Source organism: Sturnira hondurensis, unplaced genomic scaffold (assembly GCF_014824575.4).
Source record: "Sturnira hondurensis isolate 20B ecotype Veracruz unplaced genomic scaffold, ASM1482457v3 Scaffold0003874, whole genome shotgun sequence".
NCBI classification, from domain to species: Eukaryota; Metazoa; Chordata; class Mammalia; order Chiroptera; family Phyllostomidae; genus Sturnira; species Sturnira hondurensis.
Genome location: NW_028076505.1, coordinates 2492123 through 2517187, shown reverse-complemented (window position 1 = coordinate 2517187; position 25065 = coordinate 2492123). Strand labels below are relative to the sequence as shown.

At 51.8% G+C, this 25065-nt stretch overlaps 1 protein-coding gene across 2 annotated transcripts in view; it reads left to right on the top strand.

Moving 5' to 3' along the window:
* C2CD2 (C2 calcium dependent domain containing 2) overlaps positions 1-25065 on the top strand; it is a 47924-nt gene that overhangs the window by 15422 nt on the left and 7437 nt on the right. For both annotated transcript variants that reach the window (XM_037043010.1, XM_037043011.1), the window contains exons 3-13: positions 5782-5901; positions 8754-8858; positions 11718-11840; positions 12571-12697; positions 14163-14271; positions 15668-15732; positions 17450-17574; positions 17979-18153; positions 19217-19327; positions 21097-21224; positions 23032-23341. In XM_037043010.1, the coding sequence (XP_036898905.1) occupies positions 5782-5901; positions 8754-8858; positions 11718-11840; positions 12571-12697; positions 14163-14271; positions 15668-15732; positions 17450-17574; positions 17979-18153; positions 19217-19327; positions 21097-21224; positions 23032-23341 (1498 nt within the window). The remainder of the gene's footprint in view (positions 1-5781; positions 5902-8753; positions 8859-11717; positions 11841-12570; positions 12698-14162; positions 14272-15667; positions 15733-17449; positions 17575-17978; positions 18154-19216; positions 19328-21096; positions 21225-23031; positions 23342-25065) is intronic.

Here is a 25065-nt window from a genome sequence, read left to right as displayed (position 1 = left end):
CCCCCTACTGGGGACCTGGCTTGCAACCCAGGCATGTGCCCTGACGGAGGGATGGGGGGCCGACGACAATGAGCTGGCCACCCTTTGGGTCACAGTGTGGCGCTCAGTCCACTGAGCCACATCAGCCACGGCTGTCAGTGGAAGAGAACTTTATGTTCAGATTTTGAGGCTAAAAAACGTGCGCATTAAACTCCGTTCTGTTGCAAGAATACCTCCTGGAAGCGGACCCTTGCTGAAAGCCACCCAGTGCACTTTAAGTGCCCCAGCAAGAGAAGAGAGGGAGACTGTTGTTGGGGGCAGAGTGTCGGCGGAGCCCGGGTGGTCCAAGGCATGCCCCTTGAGCATGGACCCAGCATTCCTGGGGCTTGGTTGCCCTCTTCTGTCCAGCATTTTCTTTATTTTTTTTTAAATATTTTATTTATTTATCTTTAGAGGGGAAGGGAAGGAGAGAGGGAGAGAAATATCAATGTATGGTTGCCTCTGCTGAGGACACACAATGTATCGTGTGTCCCCCGCTGGGAACTGGCCTGCAACCCAGGCATGTGCCCTGACTGGGAATTGAACCGCAATCCTCTGGTTCGCAAGCCTGTGCTCAATCCACTGAGCTACACCAGGCAGGGCTGTCCAGCATTTTCTATCTGTCCACTGGGTGAGTTTCATACAAAAATCCACCTTCAGCCAGATATAGTGAACAAGTAGGATTAACTTTATAGATTTTCTGATAATATTTAGCTCTCCTGGATTTTACTTTTAAAATGGAGCCTCTGTTCCAGAGTAGAAACAATATTTTGTATCAGATCCATGCTGTCTTTTGAAAAAAAATTTATTTTTTAGCAAGAAGGGAAGGGAGGGAGAAAGAAAGGGAGACAAAAGAAACATCTGTGTGAGCCTCTTACACGCACCCCTACCAGGAACTGAACCCACAACCTAGGCATAGGTCCTGACTGGGAATTGAACCTGCGACCTTTTACTTCGAAGGATGGCACCCAACCAACTGAGCCATACCTGTCAAGGCTCGATCCATGCTGTCTGAAGGAATTTTTACAGAGGCATATTTACAGGAACTCAGTTGCAGAGCTGGGAATGAAATCTGATTGGGAACTCCAAATAATTAGCGAAGGATTTTTCCTTCCATTTTATTTCAGAGTTCTCAGGATGTTTACACAGGGTGATTCAGGTGAAAAATATTGGGTGACATAAACCTTCCTGGATGCATTTTTCTCGGCCGTGTTCCTAGTTCTCTTGGAGACAAAAGTAATTAAATTGTCCCCAGTTCTCCAAAGTTCTCTAAGAGAAGAAGCTGAGGCAACTGCACAGAAGGCTGAGTTGGAAGGGCAAGTGGAGAGGGTCCAGGGCGAAGGCGCTGGGGGCTTTCTGGCTGGTGGGCAGCAGCCAGACTCGGGAGCCCCCGGCCTGGCCATCTGTGGCCCCACGCTGAACAAAGGACCCCGGTTTCAACACAAGAACTGTTTGTGCGGGTATGTGAGCGTTCAGGTCTTGAAGCGGGATCCTGTTGTGCGGGTCGGGGGGAATGAAATGTGCTCTCTTTCACATTCTGGTGGCGCCATGTCTGCTGCCTTCGCTCTTCATCCCTGGAGTGGACCAGGGATGCCCTGGCCTTCACCTGTCAGGCCGGGTGTTTGTGGACAAAAAACAAACAAACAAAAACTGTTCTGTAGGAAGTAACCTTCTAGGGCGGTCTGATCTTAAATTCCTAACTGGTTGGGTCATCCTGAGTAATCACACCCCAGGTATGTAGCTTCTTTAGTGGAAGGGTCATCTTTGCCTTAATAAAGCCCTGCTCGCTGTCTGTAGCTCTAGGTTCACACACCTTGGAAAAGCGCCCTTTCAGACCACTCCTTCTAAAGCTCGGCCACCCTCAAGCAAGCACGTAATCTTCACTGTCCAGTAACCTGGTCCCTGCCTTGCTTTCTCCCACCATCCTGTACTCTTCCTTCTGGTCTCTCCTCATGTCCAAATGCATAAAAGAAGCTGCTGGCTGCTGTTCTAGGAAGCATTTTTCTGAGCCTGTTGAGATCTTGCTTCCAGGTGTATCCTCTGTTTGGCTCAAATGTACTTTTATACAAACTCTCTGCAGGTTTGTATGTTTTTATGTCAACATGCTCCTTGAGTTCAAGGCTTCTGCCTGTGGGACCTTCCCATGTGTTGCCCACCGTCCCTTCAATGCCTTCCCGAGTGGGGAGGAAGGGGATTTTTCTGGGAAACACAGCTCAGCCTGCTGGTACTTGACTTTGGAGTGGTTTATGGAGTCCAGCAGTTCCTTGCTGGCTTTGGAAGAATGATCTCAGGAATAGCGCAGTGTGTTCGCGGCGCCTGTTTTCATGGGCCCTCATTCCTGTGCTCTCGGCTCTGGGGAGTCTGGCTCTGGGGCCTGTGGGCTCACTTCTGTTCTCGGACAGGGCCTTGGTCCCCCCGCCCATATGAGACTTTGATTCTCTTTAGCTTGAAAGATCCAGGGTCACTATCAGACCGCTCCGTGGGGAAGCCAAGCCTCGAGGGTGGAGGAGCTCCGGGCCATTGGGACTCTCGGAGGAGCTAACCGGGAAACTGCGGCAGGTGGGGTCAGCAAAGACCAGGGTCTCTATCTGTAGTGGCAGTCAGCCCTGGACGTCTGGCCACTCTGGGAGGCTGACTAGTTGGGATCTGTTCCCCAGGGACCCTGCCTTCTGCTGTTCCAGGAGAGGGACCCTCCAGGTGACGAGGCCTTGCCCCTGTCCCCTGGGTTAATGGAATTTAATCCCCACTGTGGATAACACCGTAACGCACTGAAAGGAGATTACTTCATTTTTAAAAGCTCCTTTGCGTTTTGTTCTCGTCCATTTGACAAATGGGCTGTTGTTATTCTCCGGGTGGTGGGGGCGGAGGATGGCCTGGAAAGGATGCGGCCCACTTGTTGTCCCTGCACCTGGCCTCATGGGAACAGTGGTAGCGTTTTGTTTGGACATGTGTAACTGTCGAGGCAGGATCGATGGTGGTTTTCATTAGCGTTCCGAGCAGAGAGCTGCCAGGAGGCCGGGAAACGGTTGCTCTGCGGGACGTGGTTTTATTTGGAGGGTCGGAGGCTGTCAGCTGGGAGGGTCGTCCAGCGGGGTCTCTGGGAAGAGCCATTCGGCCCCATGGATACCTTACTTTCTTCGGTGACGGCACAAGTCCTTGACACAACTGGTGTGGTGATTGAGGTCTTCAGGGCCTATCCAGAAATTCTAGTGTCTTTTTTTTTTAAGGTTTCATTTGTTTATTTTTAAAGAGAGGGGAAGGGAAGGAGAAAGGGAGGGAGAGGAACATCAATGTGTGGTTGCCCCTCATGTGCCATCAACTGGGGACCTTGCCCGCAACTCAGGCATGTGCCCTGACTAGGCATCGAACTGGTAACCCTTTGGTTCGGAGGCCCATACTCACTTGATTGAGCCACACCAGCCAGGGCTCTAATGTCTTTTAGAGTCTCTGTTTGGGTGTGTGTTTGTGTATTTATCTGGTTTTAATCAAGGGCCTGAGCTGTCTGTGTATCAAGGAACGGAGCTGTAGGGAGGCCGCCTGTAGAACTGGATCGAAGAAAACCTTCTCTTGATTGAGCCAGGGCACTAATAAAGGTGTCAGTTTTTTTTTCTAGTTTTATTTTTTTATCCTCACCCAAGGACATTTTTTCATTGCTTTTAGAAAGAGAGGAAGAGAGAAAGAGATATTGTGAGAGAGAGAGAGACATCGATGGGGGAGGGAAGCATCAATCCGTCACCTCCCATGAGCACCCAGACCAGGGATTGAACCTGCAGTCCAGGCATGTACCCTGACCCGGAATCGAACCCACAACTTTTCAGTTACAGAAGGACATTCCAACCGAGTCACACCAGCCAGGGCTAAAGTTATCAGTTTCTTTGGTAAAATTCTAGTTGGCTTAGTATAGAAGATCCCAAAGCTATGGGAGAAGTAAACCAGCCAGTTATCTGGTTTTTTACTTTATATAGAAAAAAGGCGTGGGCTGCTGAGACAAGGGACAGTGAGTTTTCTCTGCGTCATATCATTTGTGTGTAGAACTCATTTGGCATTGAACCATGTGCCTCCAAAAAGGATTGTTTATGGAGCATTTATTTTTAAAAAATGAATAGATGACGTGTCTTATGCAAACATTTTCTTGTCCCAACCTCTTGTGAACTCTGGAGATGCCATAACGTGAGGAGGATTTGCAGCTAATCCACGTAAATTAGTCTTCGGAAAGTGACCTTCCAAGGATAGATGACAATAAGGGTTGGCAATTTTCTGCCAGTGTTAAGAATGGGCGAGATTTCCTTCTTCTGGGCCTGTGCCTGGAGGTCTTCTGTGGTGGCCACTGGAAGTTGACCCCTAGCTGGGGATCCTGGGATACAGGTGTGTTGTTGTCGGGGGCAGGTGGGGGCAGAGGGACGCTGGACGTTGGGAGGAAGAAGCCAGGGACTAAAACAAGGAAAGGGGGGACGTTTTAGCCTGGACTTCGGGAATGAGCAGGCCCTGACCAAGGGACTATTTTGATCATCTTTCCACTGGCATTTTCAATTCTGATAAACCCATCAGAGAATTAAAAAATGTGCTCTTTCTTCCCAAGTAGCACCCTCCCACATGGGGTCAGCAGTTCCCTTGGGATGTGGGTGGGGGGGCCTGTCCTGTTTTACTCTCAGCCTCCTGATGGCCTGGCTTTGGCCAGATGTGCCGGTCACCTCTTAGCTTCCCTCTGTCCCCCACCACTGCCCCGTCTGCCAGCGGGTGCACACTGGGCACCTGCACCTGGCCTGGAAGTCATCCCACCCTGGGCTTACTTGACGTTCTGCCGGCAGGCTGGCTGACCCCTCATCCTACCAGAGCTGCTTCTGTGGAGGAACTCTAGGGCAGGAGCTGGATATGTAACCACTGTCGGAATCATCCCTCTAAAACATTTTGTGATTTCTTTTTTTTAGATTTTATTTTCAGAGGCGGAGGAGGGAGAAGGAGAGGGAGAGACATATTGATGTGTGAGAAGTACATTAATCAGCTGCCTCTTGCACCTCCTAAACCAGGGACCTGGCCCGCAACCCAGGCATGTGCCCTGACTGGGAATCGAACTGGTGACCGACCCCCTCAGTTTGCAGGCTGGAGCTCAGTCCACTCAGCTACACCAGCCAGGGCAAATGCTTTGTGATTTATGTCGGGAGTGTAGCCTGGTTTATTCCTGGTGTAATTACTTGTCTTCCTAAATGAGCTCATTTGATAACTCTATAACTCATTTAAAGCTCTATAATTTCATAACTATTTAATATTTCATATGTTTCTTGAATTATTCCCACATCTTTGAAAACCATGATAGGTTAAAATTGATTTAGATAGAAACAATTTCTTGTGTTCTGGATACATTTAAAAATTTTTTTTTACTTGTCACATCTATAATTTATTTTCTTTTTAAGGTTCATTTTCTTAGTGAGAGCTGATGGCTAATAGGTTTCACTTTTATGAATGTGGAGCCGTCTGGGGAATTTAAAATCAGCCTGCATGGAGAAATAGGACAGAGTAAGATTTAGAGAAAAGAATCTTTACATGTGGAGAGAGCTCAATAGCTAGATTTGGGGAAGAAAGACTTTAGCTCCTGAGAAATCCATCAGGAAGAAAAGATTTGAAGTATTTTCCCCAGTTTTCTGAATAACAGAAAAGATGCGAATCTGAGTATTGTTCCAGCTGTGAAACTCTGAACTCTCATCCTTGCTCATCTCTCTCTCTCTGGCACGTAGAGTTCTGTTAAACGTATCTTGTCCTCCTCAGGTGGTGTCTTGTCACGTGGTGGGCAAGACCATCCAGTTCCTGGTCAGCACGGGGCCAGCCACGCCCGAGGATGCGGGGTGCCAGCAGTACAGGGTGCAGCTTGCCCCCCTTCATTTGCAGGTGAGGCTGGGTGGGCTGTGCCGATCATAGGAAACAGTTCTCAGAAACCGGTAGGGCCTGTTTATTCGTTGCCATTCACTTCCTAATTTCCCAGCTGTCCCCCACCTCCCATATTGTCTCTATTGAAATACAAAAGTACGTGTGATACGTGTATTATATACACACACACATTCACACACATGTATACACTCACACATACACACATGTACAGATATACACACACACGTGTGTGATGAATTTTGAGGTTGCTCACCTCTCAGAATGGGAGGGACGGCGTTGTTCAAGGCACTGAACAGACCAGGGTGCCGACCCTCAGGGTCAGGGGGTGGCTCTGTTCAGAACCAGCTCCGGGCCCTGCAGTCGGCTGCAACTCGGGAAAACAGCTTGGGGGCTGGGCTGGGGCTTCCTCGTTCTAGATTCAGAAAACGTCCACTTTAAAAGACCCCTTATTATTTTTGTAAGTTAAAAACTGAGGGTTACCATTATAATTCAGATAATAGACATTGTAATTATTATCATAGACATATAACTATTCTATATGTCTACTCATAGTCTAGGAATTGAATAGTCTATATAATTGAATTATAGAATTCATATAATTCAATATATAATTGAACTATAGAATTCAGTTTCAAATATATATAATTCAATATATAATCAAATATGTAATTATATATGAATTACATGCTGAATTATATTTATATATTTGTATTCATGTATATTTATATATGAATCATACATTCACCTAAAGTCTATGAATATTTATAATTACAGATGGCACTCATGTTGAGAGACATATATAATAACTATGATAGACTTACTATTATAATTACAATAGAATAGCTATAATAGACTTACTGGTGATGCTTCCGGACTGCTGAGCATCCACATAACTGTGCGTCCCTGAGTGAAACAGAAGACCACGGAAGCCCCTGTGTAGCCGTGTGTGATGATTGTGAATTTCTGGGTGTTTTTAAGAGCCCCTGCCGATTCAACCCTGTGTTTCCTCCCCTCTGTCCTTGTGGTTGGCTGCTAATTTGGGGGGCTGAGCCCCGGTCACACAGGATTCTCAACCGGAAGGAAGACCACACTCCATAGGCTTTTCTTATGGAGCCACGGTTTTAAATACGCCGGGGGAACAAGATTTTCTGGCCACCTAAATCGCTTTATTTTCTGGAATCTAGCCCCCCACCCCCACAATAACACCCCCTCTTGGCGGTGAAGAGGTTAACTGTTAGCCTCATGGGCTTGTCAGCTATTGGTGCCCCCCACTCCCCCCAGATTTTTGGACAGTGTGTCTAGCAAGGAACTTCCATGAACAGGGCCTCTGACGCGTTTCAGGACTGAGGGAGTCCCCAAGGCCCCGAGACACTGGCAGAGCAAGTGTGGTTTCTGAGATGGGTTTATGTGGCGTTGGAGCAGCTCAGACACAAATAGTAGCACAAATGTACCTCTGATCCCTTAGCACGGTCAAAGCCACCTATGGGTTGGTCCCCAGGCAGAGATGGCTGCCTGAGATCGGTCCATTATTAATGAATGCTCAAGGCCGCTGGTTCCTGCCTCTCTTCATTCTCCAAATGAAAAGGGCACGTAGGGGCCCACCGTCAGGCCTGCTGCCACCCCTCCCTCGCCTGACTCAGGGACCTGCGTTGATGAAATGCAAGTGCGCCTGTTCTGGAGCTACGAGGGAGGGCAGCCGCTCTGTTTCCCTCTCCCTAGCACCAGGTGAGGGTCCCGAGTATTCAGAATACTGAAGCCATCCTTTCCTCCCTTTGGTTGGGGGGTGTGGCAGAGGTTGGAGATGGGAAGAGCTGAGATTTTTTGTCTCTGGCTGAAAAGTGAAGGCTGGTGTTTGAGTTTGCGGCCGCCGTGAAAACAGATTACCACAAAACTCAGCAGCTTAACACAGCCCAGATTTATGATGTTGCTGTTCTGGGCATCTGGTTCCAACACAGGCTAAAATCCAGGTGTTGGCAGGCTTTCTGGAAGCTCCAGGGGAGAACCTGTTCCTTGCTCATTCGGGTTGTCGGCAGAATTCAGCTCCTTATGGTGGTAGGACCGAGAGCCAGCTCATTGCAGGCCGTCAGCCGTGGGCAGTTCCCAGCTTCCGGAGGCAGTCTCATCACTGGGCTCCGGGCATCCATCCTCCATCCTCAAGTCACATCTCTGGCATGCTCTGCTGCCTTCCTGATCCATTTTTAAGGGCTCATATGATCCCCTGGGCTCACCAGGAGAACCTGTGACCAACTGCCCATCTCAGGGTTCTTCCCCGAATTGCACCTGCAAAGTCCCTTTGGCTGTGTGAGGTCACAGATTCCTAGGTTGCAAGGATTGGGGCGTGGACATCTTTGGGAGGCCATGTCTCTGCCACTGCAGATGGGGAGGGTGGGATGGGACACTGGGAGAGATCAGAGTCCAGGTAGAAGTTGTGTGGTGGCCCAAGCAAGAGAGGACCAGAATGTCAGTGTGCTGTGAACACAGCCCTCAGGGCCTGTGGCTGGTGCAGGCAGCCTGGTTCCTTCCCCTTTATCTCTTGGTGATCCCAGAAGAGAAATGCAGAGTGCAGAGACTTCGAAGTGGACTGCAGCGCTTCAGTGACTTCTGGCCTTCAACCGCCAACCCTGAGGTTCCTTGGGGAGTGGTAGGTGGAGGCAGAGGAAAGAGCTAGTAGTGAAGGGGAAGGTTGGAGAGTGGAACCCTCTTTATGGCGAAAGCACCTGGTATGGCACAGGGAGGCGACGCGGTTACCTAGGAAACAGGGAGCACACCCAGATGCACGCACAGGAAGTTGCACAGTGAGGCCCTGGGGCAGACACAGTGCACTGATAACCCCTGTCACTTTCTTTTTCAAGCTGGAGCTGCACATGAAAGAGAAGAAGGAAGACATTCAGATCCGGTGGTCGTTCATCAGCGTGCCAGAGATGGCCATTACGGTTCAGCCCAGAGCACTGGGGGAGGTCAGTCCATACATTTCTGCCGGGGCTCCAACTGTGTGTCGCGAACATGTACGCGTTGGGGTGGGCTCCGTGCCTGCTCTCACCCCAGGCTGCACCTGGAATCACCTGGCAGCCGTTCAGGATCCTGCAGGCTGCCTGCCACCCCCATGCGGGTGTAACTGGGCGGGGAAGTTTGCAAGCGCACGTGTGTGGCCCAGGTTTCGAACCACTGATGTGGTGAAACCTCGGTTTCCCTTGGCATTCTATCACACCTGGTCGTTAGACCTGTTCTGCTGCTGCCGCTGGGGCCGAGCCCAGCCACCTCCACGGGGGGCGATGACTATGTTTTGGAACCACACAGACATAATGGTGGTACACACCTTGAATGCAGTAAGTGCCACTAAATGTAAAATGGTTAATTTTACGGTATGTGAATTTCACCTCAATTAAAAAGTAAGGTGTCGAGGGCCGGTCCAAGAGAAAGGGGACGGCAGAGTGGTTGGGAGGTGCAGACCCCGGAGCCTTAGCATCTGGGTCTGATGTTAGGGATCCGACAGGGATGCGCGGCCACTTCTGAGTTGTGTGACCCTCCCCTGCTAATTCACCTCTCTGTGCCTCAGTTTCCTCGTCTGTGAAGTAGAGACAGTGAGTGATATTCAAGGTGGTTGTGAAGATTAAATTAGTAGTTGTAAGTGTGTAAGAGCAAGCCTGACACGTCCTAAGGGTGATGTCAGTATTAGCTATTTTAATTCTTACTAGTTCAGAGAGTAGATTTTTGGTAACTGGCTGACTTGGCCCAGGTTGGCGTAACAAGGCCTGGCCAGCCCGTTGTCCTTTGGACACTGCTGACCCGTCTCTGAAGTCACTTCCAGCCGCATGCATTGTGAGGTTTCCAGGTCTGTAGTCCTGAGCAGGTGGGGATGGGCTGCAGCCCCACATCGAAGGTGTTTATGCCAGAGGTGACAAGGGGCACGGGAGCCCTGGAGTCTTCAGGGGCGGAGCTGGGTTCAGCACCAGGACTGCCAGGCGTCGGCAAACGCTGCCCCGCAGCTGCTGTCCCGAAACCACGAGCAACGGCGTGGACACCGCACAGCCAGCTGCATTCTGTTCCAACCAGAGCCAATTTCTAAGAGCTCAAAACAAAAGCTTTAATTAATATTTAAACAGGAATTTAATCGAAGTTTTTAAAAATATATCCTGCTGCTTAAAGATTGTTCCTGAGAGCCCTGGCTGGTGTGGCTCAGTGGTTGAGTACTGGCCTGCGAACCAAAGGGTCACGGGTTCCATTCCCAGTTAGAACGCAGGCCTGGGTTGCGGGCCAGGTCCCCAGTGAGGAGCGCACGGCAGGCAACCACACATCGATGTTTCTCTCCCACTCTTTCCCTCTTCCTTCCCTACTCTAAAAAACAAAGTAAGTAAAATATTTTTTTGTTTTAAAAAAAAGATTGTTCCTGAGATACTATATACAGAAAAGTGCCCGTGTTGTCTGAGCCCAGCTTGGGGCTTTCATGACCCGCACGCTCCTGGGTGCCCAGCACCCAGCTCAATAACGACAGGGGCAGCTCCCTGGGGACCTTCTCTGCCCCCTTCTACTCACTGTCTCCGGCCCCCACCAAGGGAAAACCGTCCTCCTGACTCCACTGTGTATGGGTTATCTGTGTGTGTAACTAATTACCACAGAACTGGCAGCAAAAACATGAGTGTGTTATCTCCTGGTTTTTGTCCATCAGTCTGGGCAGGGCTGAAAAAGGTCTCACAGGCGGTAATCACAGACTTGGCCACACTGCATCTCTCCGGAGCTCAGGATCCTCCTTCGGCTCCCGTGGTTGTTGGCAAAAGTCGGTTCCTTTTGGCTGTAGGACTGAGGTCCCAATTCTTTGCTGGCCGTCAGCTGTGGGCTGCTCTCAGCTCCCAAGTCCCTGCCCTGGGGCCTCCTCACACGTGGAAGCTGACTTCCTCAAGGCCAGTGGGAAAAATCTCCTCTCCAGTGTGCTAAGAGGAAGTCTTATACAACGTACATGTTGGCATTGCATCACCTGTGCCATACCCACCAGCAGATGGCAATCCTCGGGTCCTCAAGGTGAGGGGTCATCCCCTCAAGGTGAGGGGTCATCTTAGAATCCAGCCTGCCTGCTGCAAACAGCACAGACTGATTGTGCCTCTTTCTGTACTTTATGTATAGGAAGCACACAGTAGGGCTTTTCTGTGTTTGGCACCTCTCCCCCCACCTCACGTCCTCGGGAGCGGTGTGTCTCGTGGGTGGTTTATTCTGTTTGTGCCCATCACCCTGAAGCATTCCGTTCTGTGGTAGCCCCACAGTTTGTGGGTCCTTTTAGCTGTGGATGGACACTTCGGTGGTTTCCAGTTTGGGGCTGCTATGAATAGTGGCACTGTGAACATTCTGGAATGTGTGGACATAATTCTGTTGACTATTAATTATTGTAGATTTACGGCTCTTGACATCTGGCTGTGTAAGTTGCCAATTTGGTTGTTCTTCTAGAAGCTTATCTTCATTCTTACCAGGCCTTTCCATGTGTTTGAATACTTTTTAATTTAAAAAAAATCAAGTGTCCAAGAGAGAGAAACCACATGTCTGTATGTCTGGGGAAAAGGACTGGAAAGGACATACATGGAAATATTAAAATTTCCATGATGCACGTGATTGCATTTTTTAAGGTGAACGAATTGCTTCTGAGGTCAGTGACAAGGACCCTTTTCCCCAGATGCCTCCTGGGTCCTGATCTGACCTCCTGGAGCCCCAGCTGGCGACACCAAGCGTGTTCATCTTGGGGACACAGCAAGGAGAGCTACTGTCTGCCTGTCCTGTTGTGTGCACGCGTGGCTCTGACATGATTCAGTGACTTCCTCCTCTTTTGGCAGGCCCAGGCAGCTGAGGTGAACGTGGTCTGTGAAACTCTCAAGGACATCTTGAAGTGCCTAGTTAGTTCCGCCTCCCCGTCCGTGGTTCTGAGCACCAAACCTGTGGATGTGAGGGAAGTTCAGGTAAACCTATTCACCGGGTGTGCGCCCCCGGTAGGGATTGTGGTCTGCCTCTCTGGAGAGACAGTGTGCGTTTGCCACACTCCTCCGCCTCGAGGTGGTGGAGTGGGATTGCGCCAGTGCCCGCCTGCTGGTCAGTAGTAACCATGCCCTGGGGAAGGTTTGTGTTCAGGGCACAGGCTTGCAAAGCCCCATGGGGTGGCAGGAGGAGGGCCACTCAGCATCGTCTGACCCTGATTAGGCCTGACCCCCCACCTTGTAGGAGCCCAAACTTGACTCTTTACTCTCTGTTCAGAGCCTGGATCGAAGACCTCATTCTTCCAGGACTGAGGTACCTGGGAAAACTACTTAGCCATGAGAAGGTGCCCTGAAGCAGGCAGAGCAAAGTGCACTGGATAGGCACGATGTCTGGTCCAGGCTGAGGACAGCCTGGGGACCCGCAGCCTGGGGAAGGCAGCCCACTGCCCCTTCAGTACCTGGCCTGGGTCAGCCCTGGGCCCATGTGTTCGCTCCAGTGTCCATCCACAGCTCGGTTCTGGGAGCCCTGTCTGGCTGAATGCGTTGCTGCTTTGGGGATATAGATGGCTCTCAGGCAGGGGCGCAGCTTTGGTTGATGGTGCCCGACCCTCCCATGAGAAGGGAAACTGTCACCGGGCAGACCCCGCTGTTCAGGCTCTTGACACCACCCCGCCTTCAGGTCACTCACAGGTCACGTCTCCTTCTCTCCCTGCAGAGTCTCCAACGCGCTCCGTCTGCCTCTCAGGAACCCTGCCCTCCCAAACCTCCAAGGGCTCATGATCTCAAGTTACTGGTGAAGAACATTCGAGCCTCACTGCTAAACGATCCTGGTGCTTCTTCAGGTGGGTGGCAGTCGGCCGGAGCTCGGGGTGACGTCAGGTGCCTGCCAAGCCGTAGAAGGGACTCTCCCACAGCATGAGCAGAGGGAGGGGTGACCTGAGGGTTCTTGGTGGCTCCCTCCAGTTGGGTCTACAGAGTGATCCTGCCTCTGAGTAAAGAGCCCCCAAAACTAATAGTTCAAGTCCACTAAAATCCGACCTGGATTTTGGATACCTGAAGGGAGGAAGGAACGCAGTGGTAGCTTCACCCTTTTCCTTGAGTCTGGAAGGCACTGTCCTTCTTTTCTTTTTCCACCACAATCAAACCTGAAAATGCATGTTAAGCATCCCTGACCTATCTGCTGTCCTGGAAGGTGAGGTGCCACGTGAGTGGTTTATGGGTGCTGAAGGCTGCTGTCTGAGTGAGGACAAAAGTGATCCCCGAAGGGACGACTTTTCAGGGCGTTCTGCACTGCTGCTGAGACCCCAAAAGTGTGGTAGCCCAGGACAGGACTCGGCTCTCCCCTCCGATTCAGTTTTGCCAAGAGCAGGAGTGACTTCTTTTCTCTTGTCGACACTGTTGGGGTTACTTATCTTTGTCTGCAAGGAGTCGCTTTCCGGGGCAAGTGCAGACAGGCGTGTCTGACAACCAAGGCTCTGCAGAGCTGGTGCGGCGGGTGGTTTGGGTTAAAGCGGTTGTGAGCTGCCCTCTGAGGCCCTGCGCTTACTGACTAAGAGGGGACTTCTTGGGAGTCGGTTGGCCCGGGTTGGGGTCCCTGTCACCCTGTCGGGGTCTGAGTCTCCCTTGGAAGCTGGCTGCGAAGACTGATGAGTAAGGTGCTGTGTGTGGAACACCTCCCGCCTCCAGGCATGTGGTAAAGGATCAGTAGATTCCGGTGACTGCCAATCACACATTGTGTTTAGGGCCACGTGGTGATGGGCAGGCCTTGCCCGGAGGCAGAATCCGCTGCCCCAGCGTGGACTGCCTCATTACCTGGAACAGCACCCCAGGAAAGGTTTGACGTGAGCAGAGTCAGGTGTGAAAAACACACCCATTGCACTTTGTACGCAGGGCTGTGAGATCTGTGTGAGTCATCCCGGGTGCCCTGCCTTTGGTGAGTGCTGAGTCTTGTCCGGAAGTGGGGACCACATCCCTGCTGCAGTCAGGCCGCCTCCAGGAAGGGTCCCCCACTGCAAGGCGGTGCCTGCAGCCAGAACCGAGGGGTGAGCAGGCACTTGGGGTCAGTCCGGGGCTCTGCGTATGAAGTGGGGGTGCAAAATCTTTAACCCCAAATGAAGCAGAGTGCTTTGAGAGCTTGTAAATGGCAAATGAAAGATAAAATGGCCCCGCAGAAGTGTGACTGAGCCGAGACCTGAGGCATTTTCACAGAGCCTTCCTTTTTATCTGCGAAAGCGTCTTAGAGCACAAAGTGTCTTAATTCGCAAACAAGAGTAAAAGGCAACGCGAGGCCCCTTTGCTTGGTTCCAGGCAACCGCGACCTCCGCTGCGCAGCTCTCCTGAACGAGCCTGTTCAGAGGTTCTCCAGCACCCTCCTGACAAACACTGCGGACCTCACTTGGGAAGGAGAATTCACCTTGTGCGTGCAGCTCCGTTGCCATGGGCCTGGGTTTCCATGGTGACACCTACTCAAGACTGCCAACTCCTGCGATCATTTTGTAGCACCAAAAAAAGTGTTTTTTCTTTAATTTAAAAAAAGTGTATTAAGCATCCGAGGTAGCTCTAAGTCACACATAGATTTCTTTTCTTTTTTTCTTTATTTTTATTGTTGGCACTATTCCAGATGTCCCCATTCTCCCCCCCCCCCCCGCCCCACCCCACACATAGATTCCTTTCTGAAGACAGCTCTGTATATGGCCGAAAGTTATTCAGGGACATTTAATATCCATTTCTAGTGTTAAAAATCTTGATTAGAACAAGATATATGGGCGTGTTTTTAAAGAGATTTTTAAGAAGTCACCGAAAGTGATAAATACCAGAAGCTGTGTCACTAAAGTCAAGAGAAGATACCCACCGTTTGTTCTAGAAGCTCTGCAATTCGATAAGATAAAGACACTACGCAACCCCCAGCAGGGAAGAGGCAAAACTAACCCTTACCTGGAGCTGTTACCGCATGTCTAGACAACTCAGGAAAAGCAATGAAAACCATTAGAAGTAATAGTGCACATAGGATAGAAATAATAATGTAAAAACTACTATAAACAATATTTCACTAAAGTGAAAAATATTGTTTTATATATTTTAAAATATATCTTAAAGTATTTTATATTTTTAAAATATAAAAATGTAAAAATCACTTTCTGATGCTTGAACAATGGACAAGTACAAACATAGAAGAAAATATTCCATGTATAATATAAAGAGCTTTTATACATCATTAACAAAATTGTAACACTCGCTTAGAAAATGGGGCAGAATTTTCAGACTAGAAAGAAAAAAGCAAGAACTGGAGACAGAAACTTAAGAAAGTATGTTTAATCTCAGAACTAGTGAAAGTAACGCAAACTTACACCAGAGAGACTGGTTTGCACCTTTCAGGTGTCAAAAGAATAAGAGAGGGAGAATGGCCGGTGGAGGTGTCAGTTGGAATAACCACCTGGGCAGTCACCAATGTGTGTAAACTAAAGAAAATCTCAAATGCACATGCCATTTGACAATTACTGCTTTTTAAGGAAGTGATCACACAGTTGTATGAACATGCGTGTAGGACGGTGTTTAGCTCAGCTGGTTTATGATGACGAAAAATTAAAACAACCCACCCCTCATTAAGGGTTGGTTGTCAGTTGTCTAAGTGAGCTCTTTTAGGGCCAAATGGTGGAATATTAGACACGTATTGACACGTAGCCATTTCTGGATAGTGAGGTTGCTGGCAATCTTTGTATTTTTGGTTAAAATACTGATGATGACTGAAGAAACACTATTTCAAAAAAAAAGAAAGCACTTTAAGGACTCACAGCTGTTTTTCCTTTGCACAGCGAGCTGAACGCCAAGTCGAAGGAGTTGCACCTGCAGATTTCAGAGGATGGGCCTCCCTCTGAAGGTGGGTGGTGAGCAGGTGGATGGAGGCGGAGGCCCGGCTCTCTGGGAGGGTCACCCAGCGTCCGGGCCAGGGCCGTGGGAAGCCGGGGAGGGCGGGAGACCCAGAGGGGGCCCGCCCCTCCCCCAAACCATCTGGGACTTCCCAAGGGAATGTTTAGTCAAAAGTCCATTTCAGTTATTAACAAAGTTGTGCATTTTGGGAAAGAGTACCATATTTTGCTGCATATAATGCCCACCTACATTCTACTATTATCTATGTATAACGTGCACCCTTATTTTTCCCTCAAAAATTTGGACAAAAACTTGTGCGTTATACATGGGAAAATACGGTATGGTCATCTGGTTTGGTTTTTTATTTTGGCTTGTTTGTTTTTTTAACAAATAACCCAAATTTTTTATTTAACGATTCTTGGCTCAGAGAATCAGTTCTCGACCCTTTTAGCCTCAGTAGACCTTCTTAAGAAAACCTTTTAAGTGTGATGAAATACATGTAACAAAATGTATCCTCTCAACCGCTTTTAGCGTAGCTCAGTGGCCTAACTCCGGTCATGTGATGGTGCGGGCATCGCCACCCTCTGTCGCCAGAAGTTGTCCATCCTCCCAAACTGAAACCCTGTCCCCACCACCCTCCAGCTCCCCACCCCTCCCCCGGCCGCTGGCGCCACCATCTACTTTCCAGCTGTCTCACCTGCCTTTTTCTAGTAAAACAACCTACAGTAGCTCGAGTGGACCACCTGTTTTAGATAAAAGACAGCAGCAATTAGAGGTAAAAAAAAATCACTAGAGTGAATGCAAACCTGTGTGAAGGAAACGAGTCTGTGTACAGATCAGTAGTTTTAATATTTATTAGATTTTTTAAAAATCCCCATGAACACACCAAACTCAAGAAGTGGGGAGGCCTTACCTGGCTTATCCCGGGGTGCCGCCAAGCCGTTTGCTTATCTCCGAACAGCACAGACAATCAGGGAAAAGCCATTCAGGCCTCTGCTGCTTCCAGAGCATTCTGGGGCAGCCCCTGTGGCCTGCAGTCTTGAGATAACTGGGCTGGGCTGCTCCGGAGATAAGAGGGGGCTGCTGTTTGCCTGGAGACAGTGCCTCCGAGTTCACCCAGGCCCCGGTCCTGCTGGATGGGGACTGAAACCCCAAACTTAGACAAACACACACACAGGACAGAGAACAAACATATGGCCTTTACTCAGACACACATTTTAACACTTGCCCCGTTTCCTTTATTATTTGTGCTCACACTCGGTCACTCTTGCTTGTGCACGTGGTCTCTGTCAGCACACTCACACACACACATATTTGGGTAAACGTGGGGACCCCTGGAGGGGACTTCTCTGCATCTTGGTCCTTTCATCCCTAAATTCTTCAGTGTGATTTTCTTACGAATGGGACATGCTCACGAGTCCATGGCGTACTGAGACCGGCTTCCCGAATCGACACTGGTCCACTTCTTTGACCCAGTGTCCCCGATCTTTGTCTTGGGACCCACTGCTAATGTTCACAGCAGCTGTCTTCCACCCCGGCACATGTTCTGATGTTGCCCAGAATTATCATGCCTCTTCTCCTCTGTCATTTTGACCTTGACATTTGTCAGATGTTTTCACGTGAACAGGTTGCAATCAAGAGTTGGTCTGGTGGCAGCAGCTCACGCCAACCGCTTTGCTGTCATGGAAACGTGCACAGCGCCCATTGCTTGTGTCCTGTCTTTTCAGCCCTGCTGGCGACGACAACTGTCCCTTTAGATTTGTTTAAGAAGCAGCCTTCCGGGCCACAGAGCTTTATGCTGACCAGCGGGCCCTCGGCGGGCGGTTCGGTGCTGGGATCGGTCACTGCAGAGGTAGGTGCCCAAGTGCCCCCTTCAGATGAGGAGTTCTCCATTTGTGTCCATCCATCTTGCTGGGGCTCGAGTGTGAAACGAGAAGCTTGTCTGAGAAGAGTTGTACATTTCTGGACTTGACCGTGACCCTTGCTGCCCATGACCTGGTCAGATTGTCTGCCATGAGAAATAACTTCCTGAGGCCTAACCCGGAAAGGGATGTCATTTCATTTGTCCCTTCAGCGCGTGTCCCCATCACACACGTGCTGTGTGGCTGGGTTTGAGCATGGGTCTCATTGTGCTTTGTCGGTTCTGGGGAGCCCTGGGTTCGCTCTAATACTAACTGCAGTTCACCCTGACACTCACTGAGGGGGTCAGGGGTGGCCCTCGCACCCCCACCGACACACGACCTGCCTTCCCCGCAGTTCTGCTACGTGGAACCCACCGAAGCGAAGTCCGGGCAGACCCCTCCGCCCGCGCCTGCTGCCAGGATAGAAAAAGACCGCACAGTGATGCCCTGTGGGACCGTGGTCACGACCGTCACTGCCGTGAAAACCAAGCCTCGCTTCGACACTGGGAGGGCGTCCCCACTGAGCTCTGGTGAGAAGAGAAACTGTCCCTGCGACACGCCCCTCACACCCGCTGCCCAAGGACGTCCGCCCTGGCTGTGGTGTCGTTGTTGAGGTCATCTTGCGGCACAGGGGAACGTAGTGGTTGGGAAGACGTTCGTGTACCGTTTTTTTGTTTTTGAGAAAATTATCTTCCTATTTTGTCAAGTAAATGACAAGCTGAAGCCAGTGTCAACGCTGTAGTATAGTTTGAAGCTAAAATTGAGATAATCGGATGAAACAGCTGGTTAAATTAAGAACTCCATCACGTTTATGTGGGGACAGCATGCATGTGTGCTTGAAACGTGGGACGTGGTGGTCAGTGTGCAGTGTCTCACGTTACGAGTCGTGGATCAGAAGGCTTGATGTGTGGTCCCGTCAGACGCGGCCAAAGTCTGTGCCTGTCCCCACAGCCACCGCCTTGGCCACACGTCTGTATGCCGTGTGATTTCTTCTTATTTGTACATATACATATACATATACATATACATATATATATATATAATTTATTTTTTAAAAGAATTTATTTTTAGGGAGGGGAAGGGAAAGAGAGAGGGAGAGAAACATCAATATGTGGTTGGCTCTTATGCCCCCTACTGGGGACCTGGCCTGCAAACCAGGCCTGTGCCCTGACTGGGAACTGGACCAGCAACCTTTTGGTTCACAGGCTGGCACTCAATCCACTGAGCCACACCAGCCAGGGCTGTTTTTTTATTATTTTTAAAATGCACACTGTCTATCTGCCCATGCCAAAGTATTATCTTTCCAGAATAGATCGCCTGACACAGTTCTTGAATGCAAAACAGAACGTGAAATTCTCCCTTCATTAAAACATTTCTGAAATTTTATTTAAATGTGAGCTTCCTTTTTGGCACTCCCTCCCTCACCAAAAAAGCAAAAGAAAAGAATAAGAGAGATTGTTAAAAACTCTTGGGGCCCGGCCCGTGCCTTTCCCAATGACATGAGATGGAGCCCAAGTCAGGTGTGCGCTTGCTTCCCTTACCTGGATTCGGATGGCGAGGGGGGCCATTGTAATCAGGACTTGTCCCTGGCAGATGCCTTGCGGACACCAGTCAAGGTGAAGGTCATCGAGAGAGACATCTCCGTCCAAGCTGTCCCCTGCCACAGCGCTCCCGTCAGCAAGACGCTGTCGTCTTCGGACACAGGTAACGGGAAGGCGACCCGCTGAGGCCCTCTGGGTGCATCTCTCACCTGGGGAGGGGTGAGCCTTCCCTTTGGGAGCTTGGGGAGTTTTCCTCAGTAACAAGGAAAAACCTGGCAGGAGGAGAGGGAAATAGAAGTTGGTCGGGGACCCTGCTGTGGCTAAGCGGATGCTGTAGCAAAATAAACATAAAACCCCGCTTCCGCCTCGCTTTCTGAAATTCCTGGACGTAGTTTTTCTCTGTTGCTCAGCATACCAGTTCCATGAGTATCACACAGTAAGTGGGACTCAGGAGACACCATCCTAAAGCCACCTCCATTTTTGTCTCCACAGTCCCACGACTCCTGCCGAGTGGGAGTGGTTTTTCCCCAGAATCCTGGGTCCCACTTCCCCTTGTTTATGGTCACTTTCAGGTACTAAATGACTTTGAAGAGATGTTACTGTCTCTTTAAATCACATCACAATCTAAATGCGGACATTAAGTCTGCCCCCCACCTCACCCACTGCCCCCCACTTTGGGGACCTGTGGACAGAGAAGGGGCCCGTGGGCATCTTTATTCTGGCTCTGCTCCCTGTTCACGGAGTCTGTTTCTGATCTTGCCAAGGTCAAGGATGGGGCAAGGAGGAGCTGGCAGGGCAGGGGGTGGTGGGAATTCTCATTTGACAGGTACTGTCTTAGGATGGTTCTGCAGCCCCTCAGCCTGGTGGGAGTTCAAAATGGTCCCTGCCCCTGTGGGAACGTCCATGATTCTTGGGATACAGCCCTGCAGGGTTCCCCCCGAGCTGCATCCTCCTAGACACAGGCAAAGTCCCCAGGGCTGTCTCTCAGCTCCTGCCCGTGGCAGAATACCCCACCGCCCCGTACCGCAGGGTCCCTTCCCCTGGGCAGAACCTGGGGCTGGCATTCCCACTGCTAGTTCCTCATTGGTTTCGTGCGCAGTGGAGCCAGCCCCCAGCGGCAGCTCCCACACCATGAAGCCAGGGCCGCAGCAGCTTCTTCAGGCCACCGGCCACCTTGGCAGGGCCTTCTGAGGACAGCACTGGGCTTGACGTGCGTAGGTGGCACTCCCACACCTGCCCCTCGGGGTCTCTGGGGCTCACGGCACTGCTCTACCCCAGAGCGTCCTCCCCACACCGTTTCTCGTGACCCTTCTCTCTTCCCACCAGGGCAGTTTTGGGCTCTATGCGTTCTGTCGCCACACCCTTTGAAAAGGCAGCATCTGTTGTCTGCAGGCCTGGAACACGTTGTCATTTTAATTTTACTTGAGTGGCACAGTGTGAATTCTTGGCGTCAGCTCTGTGCCTGAGACACCTGGCTGGGCCTTTCTGCTCTGCCGCCACCTGGTTGCCTGACAGTGTCCCCATTTCTCAAGCGAGGATTTAGAAAGTACTTGTTTTGGGGTTTGGGGGACAATTGAATGGAGTAACGTGCACAGAGCGTGTGGCTCTGTGCCTGGTATAGGTTCCGCGCCCCCAGATGGTGGCCTCGGGTGGCAGTCACCAAGAGAAGGAGCTGCTTGTACGCCCTGGCCCTTCGTAGCCTGAACACTAGTGTGTGCTTCCCCAGTCTCACTAGGGAGGGGGAGGGGACGGCACTGCCCCTCAAAGCTCAAAATCCCCCCCAAAGGTGAGAGGTCTTCTGTCTGTTTACCAGCGGTCGTCATCATCCCCCCATCAAGGAAAAGCACACACACGCAGGGCATCATCTGCACACTGAGGGTCCGCAAACAGTTTCGATTTTTGTAAGGTGTCAACACTGCCCTCCCCCCACAGAACTGCTGGTGTTGAATGGCTCGGACCCAGTGGCTGAGGTCGCCATCCGGCAGCTGCGTGAGTCCTCGAAGCTGAAGCTGAACTCGCCGCGGAAGAAGAGCACCATCATCATATCAGGGGTCTCCAAGGTGCGTCCGTCTGTGCCGGGCCTGTGTCTGTCCGCACCTGCTGGCCCTCCCTTGCAGGAGTCGGCCCGAGCGCTCTCCACTGTCACCCGGAAAGTTCTGTGTACGAAAGTCAGGGCACGCCCCTCACCCAGCCAGGGGGCGATTTGTGGCGTTTCATGCACGAGGCTTATCCTGTTTACGAAGGAAACGTGACCGTTTCTGACTGGGGCGCTGTGGTTGGCAAGGCCTTGGTGAATCATTTGAAGAATCGTTACTGAAACAGAAAGGCAGGCATGATGTAAGACTCCCCTTGGGGACGGAAGCACCACCCGATTATGGGGGACTCTCACTTTCCACATTACGCATTTCCAAACCACTTTAACTTGGTTGCAATGAATGTTTTATGCCTCCTGCAATCCGAGAGAAACAAGCTTGTTTTCGAACGTGTTCTGACCTCCTTCCTTCTGCTCTGTGATGTTTGTCCAGAGCTGAAGGTGGGTGTGAGGCCCGCCCCTTGGGGTGAGGGGCCCTGTGACCGTCCCTTACTCTTTTTACACATCCCGGAATGAAGGAGGAGAATGTAGGCGATGGGGGGGGCGGCAGCTGGGAGATTTGATAGTGGGAAGAAGATCGCTGGACCCTGAGGGCAAATTGAGTCTTTGAGGGCCCCCAGAGGGTGGGGCAGGAGTGTGCAGGCAGGTTGAAAATGGACCTTTCAGCTACCAGGAGAAAGGCCAGAATGGATCACGGGGCGGGGGTGCCAGAGGTGGATCACCGGTGTGGCCATTAACCTAGGGTGTGGGTGGCCAGAGTCCCAACTGTGCAGGCAAACATCACCCAAAGAGCCAGGTCGTGCATGCCTGTTTCCTGCATGCACTTCCAGCAACAGCCAGCAGGCGGCGATGGCATCTCTGGAAGCTCCCGGACCCAAAGGTTGTATTTTCAGGGTTTTTTAAAAAAAGTTCTGAATGCATGTGAATGAAATAAGGATGAGACTTGTGGCCATCTCCTTTAAGGATGTATTTCGGAATCATTAGGAACTCATGGGTCTTAGCATTTAACGTAGTTCTTGCTTCCCCTGGTGCTCTAACTGTCCACCCTGAGTCAGGTGTCACTTCTGCTGGGCAGCACTCGAGTCAGAAAAGAACAGCTGCCCATTGTCACCAAGCAGATGCCGCCATGCAGCTGCCTGAAGGTCAAGAACCCCAGACCAGCCCCAGCAGAGCCCCCCTCCCTGGTGTCCCCCATGGTCACTTCCCACTTCACAATGGGCCGCTTTCCTGGCTGCCAGCCCTGCTGGTTAGCTTAGCACCTACACAGGTTTTATGCACAAGTGTCATTCTTAGAGTACATGGCGTGTGCTGATTAGTGTCTCCTGCAGAAAATGTGAAGATGCCATAGAAACAAAGATTCAAAGATGCGCTGAATCCAGGCTTCTGAGGGCTCGTCCTGGGTCACCCTGTGTTGTCTCCAAGGCTCAGGAGGAAGAGCTCGCTTTTCCATCCCACACTCACATCGATCCAGGACTTCCCACAGGTCCCCTAGGTGGCCTGTCTGCTGGGGGAAGGATGTCAATTCCTCAGTTCCCCCTGCTACTCCCCCACCACCACTGCAAACTGAGGCTGGGCCTCTACTCTGGTGTTGGCTGAGTTTCAGCGCCCCCTGCCTTGCAGCTGCCATGTTAAGTGACCGTTCTGTGGGGGACGGGGCCTCTTCCGACAATTTGAAATCATTGGTGGGCGGGGGGGCAGGAGGTGTTGAGTGGGGCTTCCTCCCCTGAATCTTTGCCCTCTTCCCTCATGCCGACTGTTTCTCTCTCCCTGGACAGACCTCCCTATCTCAGGACAGCGACGCTGCCCTGATGCTGGACTATGCAGCCTCCACGGACAGCACCCACGAGGCGGATGCCTCGCCCCAGCCAGAGATGGCCTTGGCCGCTGCCCCGCCCGAGGAGGAGGCCTCAGCCCAGGCCCCGCTGGCCCTGGAGCCCCTGGGTTGCGAGCTGTCCTCCTGGGACTCAGAGAAGGAGTCACAGGCCGAGGCATGGGACGGCCAAGCCTCGCTGGACCCCGACGGGGACGGGCTGTCGGAGAGCTCCCTGAGTGCCTGGGAGCCAGGTGCTCCCAAAAAGCATAAAGGTACCCGGCCCCCGCACCCCCACACCCCCACACCCCCGCCTCCCAGCCGATGGCTTTGCTCCTGTGCCAGTCTCCAAGCTGTCTGTCTCCCGGTCGGCTCCCTTCCCCTTCTGTGTGGCCCATCCACTGCAGTGTCCCCACCCGGCACAAACCCGAGACCCCGTGCTGAAGGTCTGAGCCCACTGTGAGCGGGGCAGGGGCTTCAGAGTCCTTCCACTCCTTCCGGAGTGGAACTATCCAGAACAAAGCCAGGCAGAGGCTGGGTCCCACAGTGTGGAGACAGGCCCTTCTACCCACTCGTTTGTGCCTCTCAGACTCCCCCTTCCAACCTGAAACTGCACCACCCCGCCCCACCGGGACCTGAACAGCTCCACACGGAGAGACACCCCCGCAGAGTTAGCCGATGAGCTCAGGGTGTGTCTGGTGCTGACGTGATCGCTTCATTAGACTTGTCCCTGGTTTTCCATCCTCCGAATCAGAGCTTTAAATCTTCGGATTCCCTCACTTACTGAGGGAGCGGCACATCGGGGCCAGGTGGGTTCCAGAGGTGAAACTTGGGGACTCACAGAGGCGCGGCCACCCCCCCACCCCCCGTAAATGGGGGTGTGATGCCTTCCTCCCACCAAACCCCGCCTGCCAGGCAGGGAGGGGAGCCCAGCGAGGGAGACGGCGCTGGGGACCTGAGCCAAGCTGGAAGTGAGGTGTGACTAGCTCCCCGAGCCTGTAGATGTCAGGAAATCCCAGTCAGACCCTCCCTGGTCAGCCGTCCTGCCCCTGCCGCTCTGCTCCCTGTGTTCTTGGTGCCCTGGACCAGCGGCCCTCGGACGGGCAGTTGCACCGCAGGGGCATCAGCAGGGTCTGGAGACAGTTCCCGAGGCCAGGACTGAGCGTGGGAGTGCTGCTGTGTCAGGGGTGTTGCTCCCCCACCCTCCCGCAGTACAGGGCACCCCCAGCAGCAGCCTGTGGCCCCGTGTCTGAAGGGTCGAGCTTGGGAACCTGTGTCCCTCCTCAGCCCCCTCCCTCCGGTCTGCTTCAGGTCTCTCCCTTGTGACCCACCCTCTGGCCGTAGCAGAACAGGGACAGATAGGTAAGGAGTTGTAAGTCGGAAGAAGAGAGAGAGGAGGATGACTCCTGGGCACGGTGTCCAGACCCCATGAAGACGAGGGGACTGCAGGCCTCCACACCCGCTCGTGCTCTGGGGGGTGTCATTCCATGGACCAAGTCCGATGACCTGGAGCAGCGTGGGGAGCTGTGACCTGCACAGTGACCTCTGGGCCCAGGTTTTGGAAGAGGCAGCCCAGCTGCTGGCCCACAGGACAGCACACCCCTTCTCTAGCCTGGTTTTTATCCAGGGTCAGGGCAGCCCCAGGGAGCTCACCTGGACCCCAGGCAGGCAGGTGGGTGCCCGGCAAGGTAGAAAACAAGGTGGGGTTCCCCGTCCCTCTCTTCATTTTTACTTCTCACTGAACCCAAACTTCCCACCCTGCCTTCCTGGTTCATTGGAAAGGCCACACCTCGCTGACCCTCATCCATCAGGGGCACTCATCCCCCTTCCCCTCTGCTTTTCCTTCCCTTGGGTTTCGTCCTTGCTGTGTCATGGCCATTCCCCCCTTTTCCTGCCACCAGCCCGGTGGGTGACACCCCTCCAGAAAGGTACCTTTGGGGACCGAGCTGCCAGGTGGGTGTGGTCGGGGCTCTTCCAGCTCTTGCTCCAACTCCGCCCC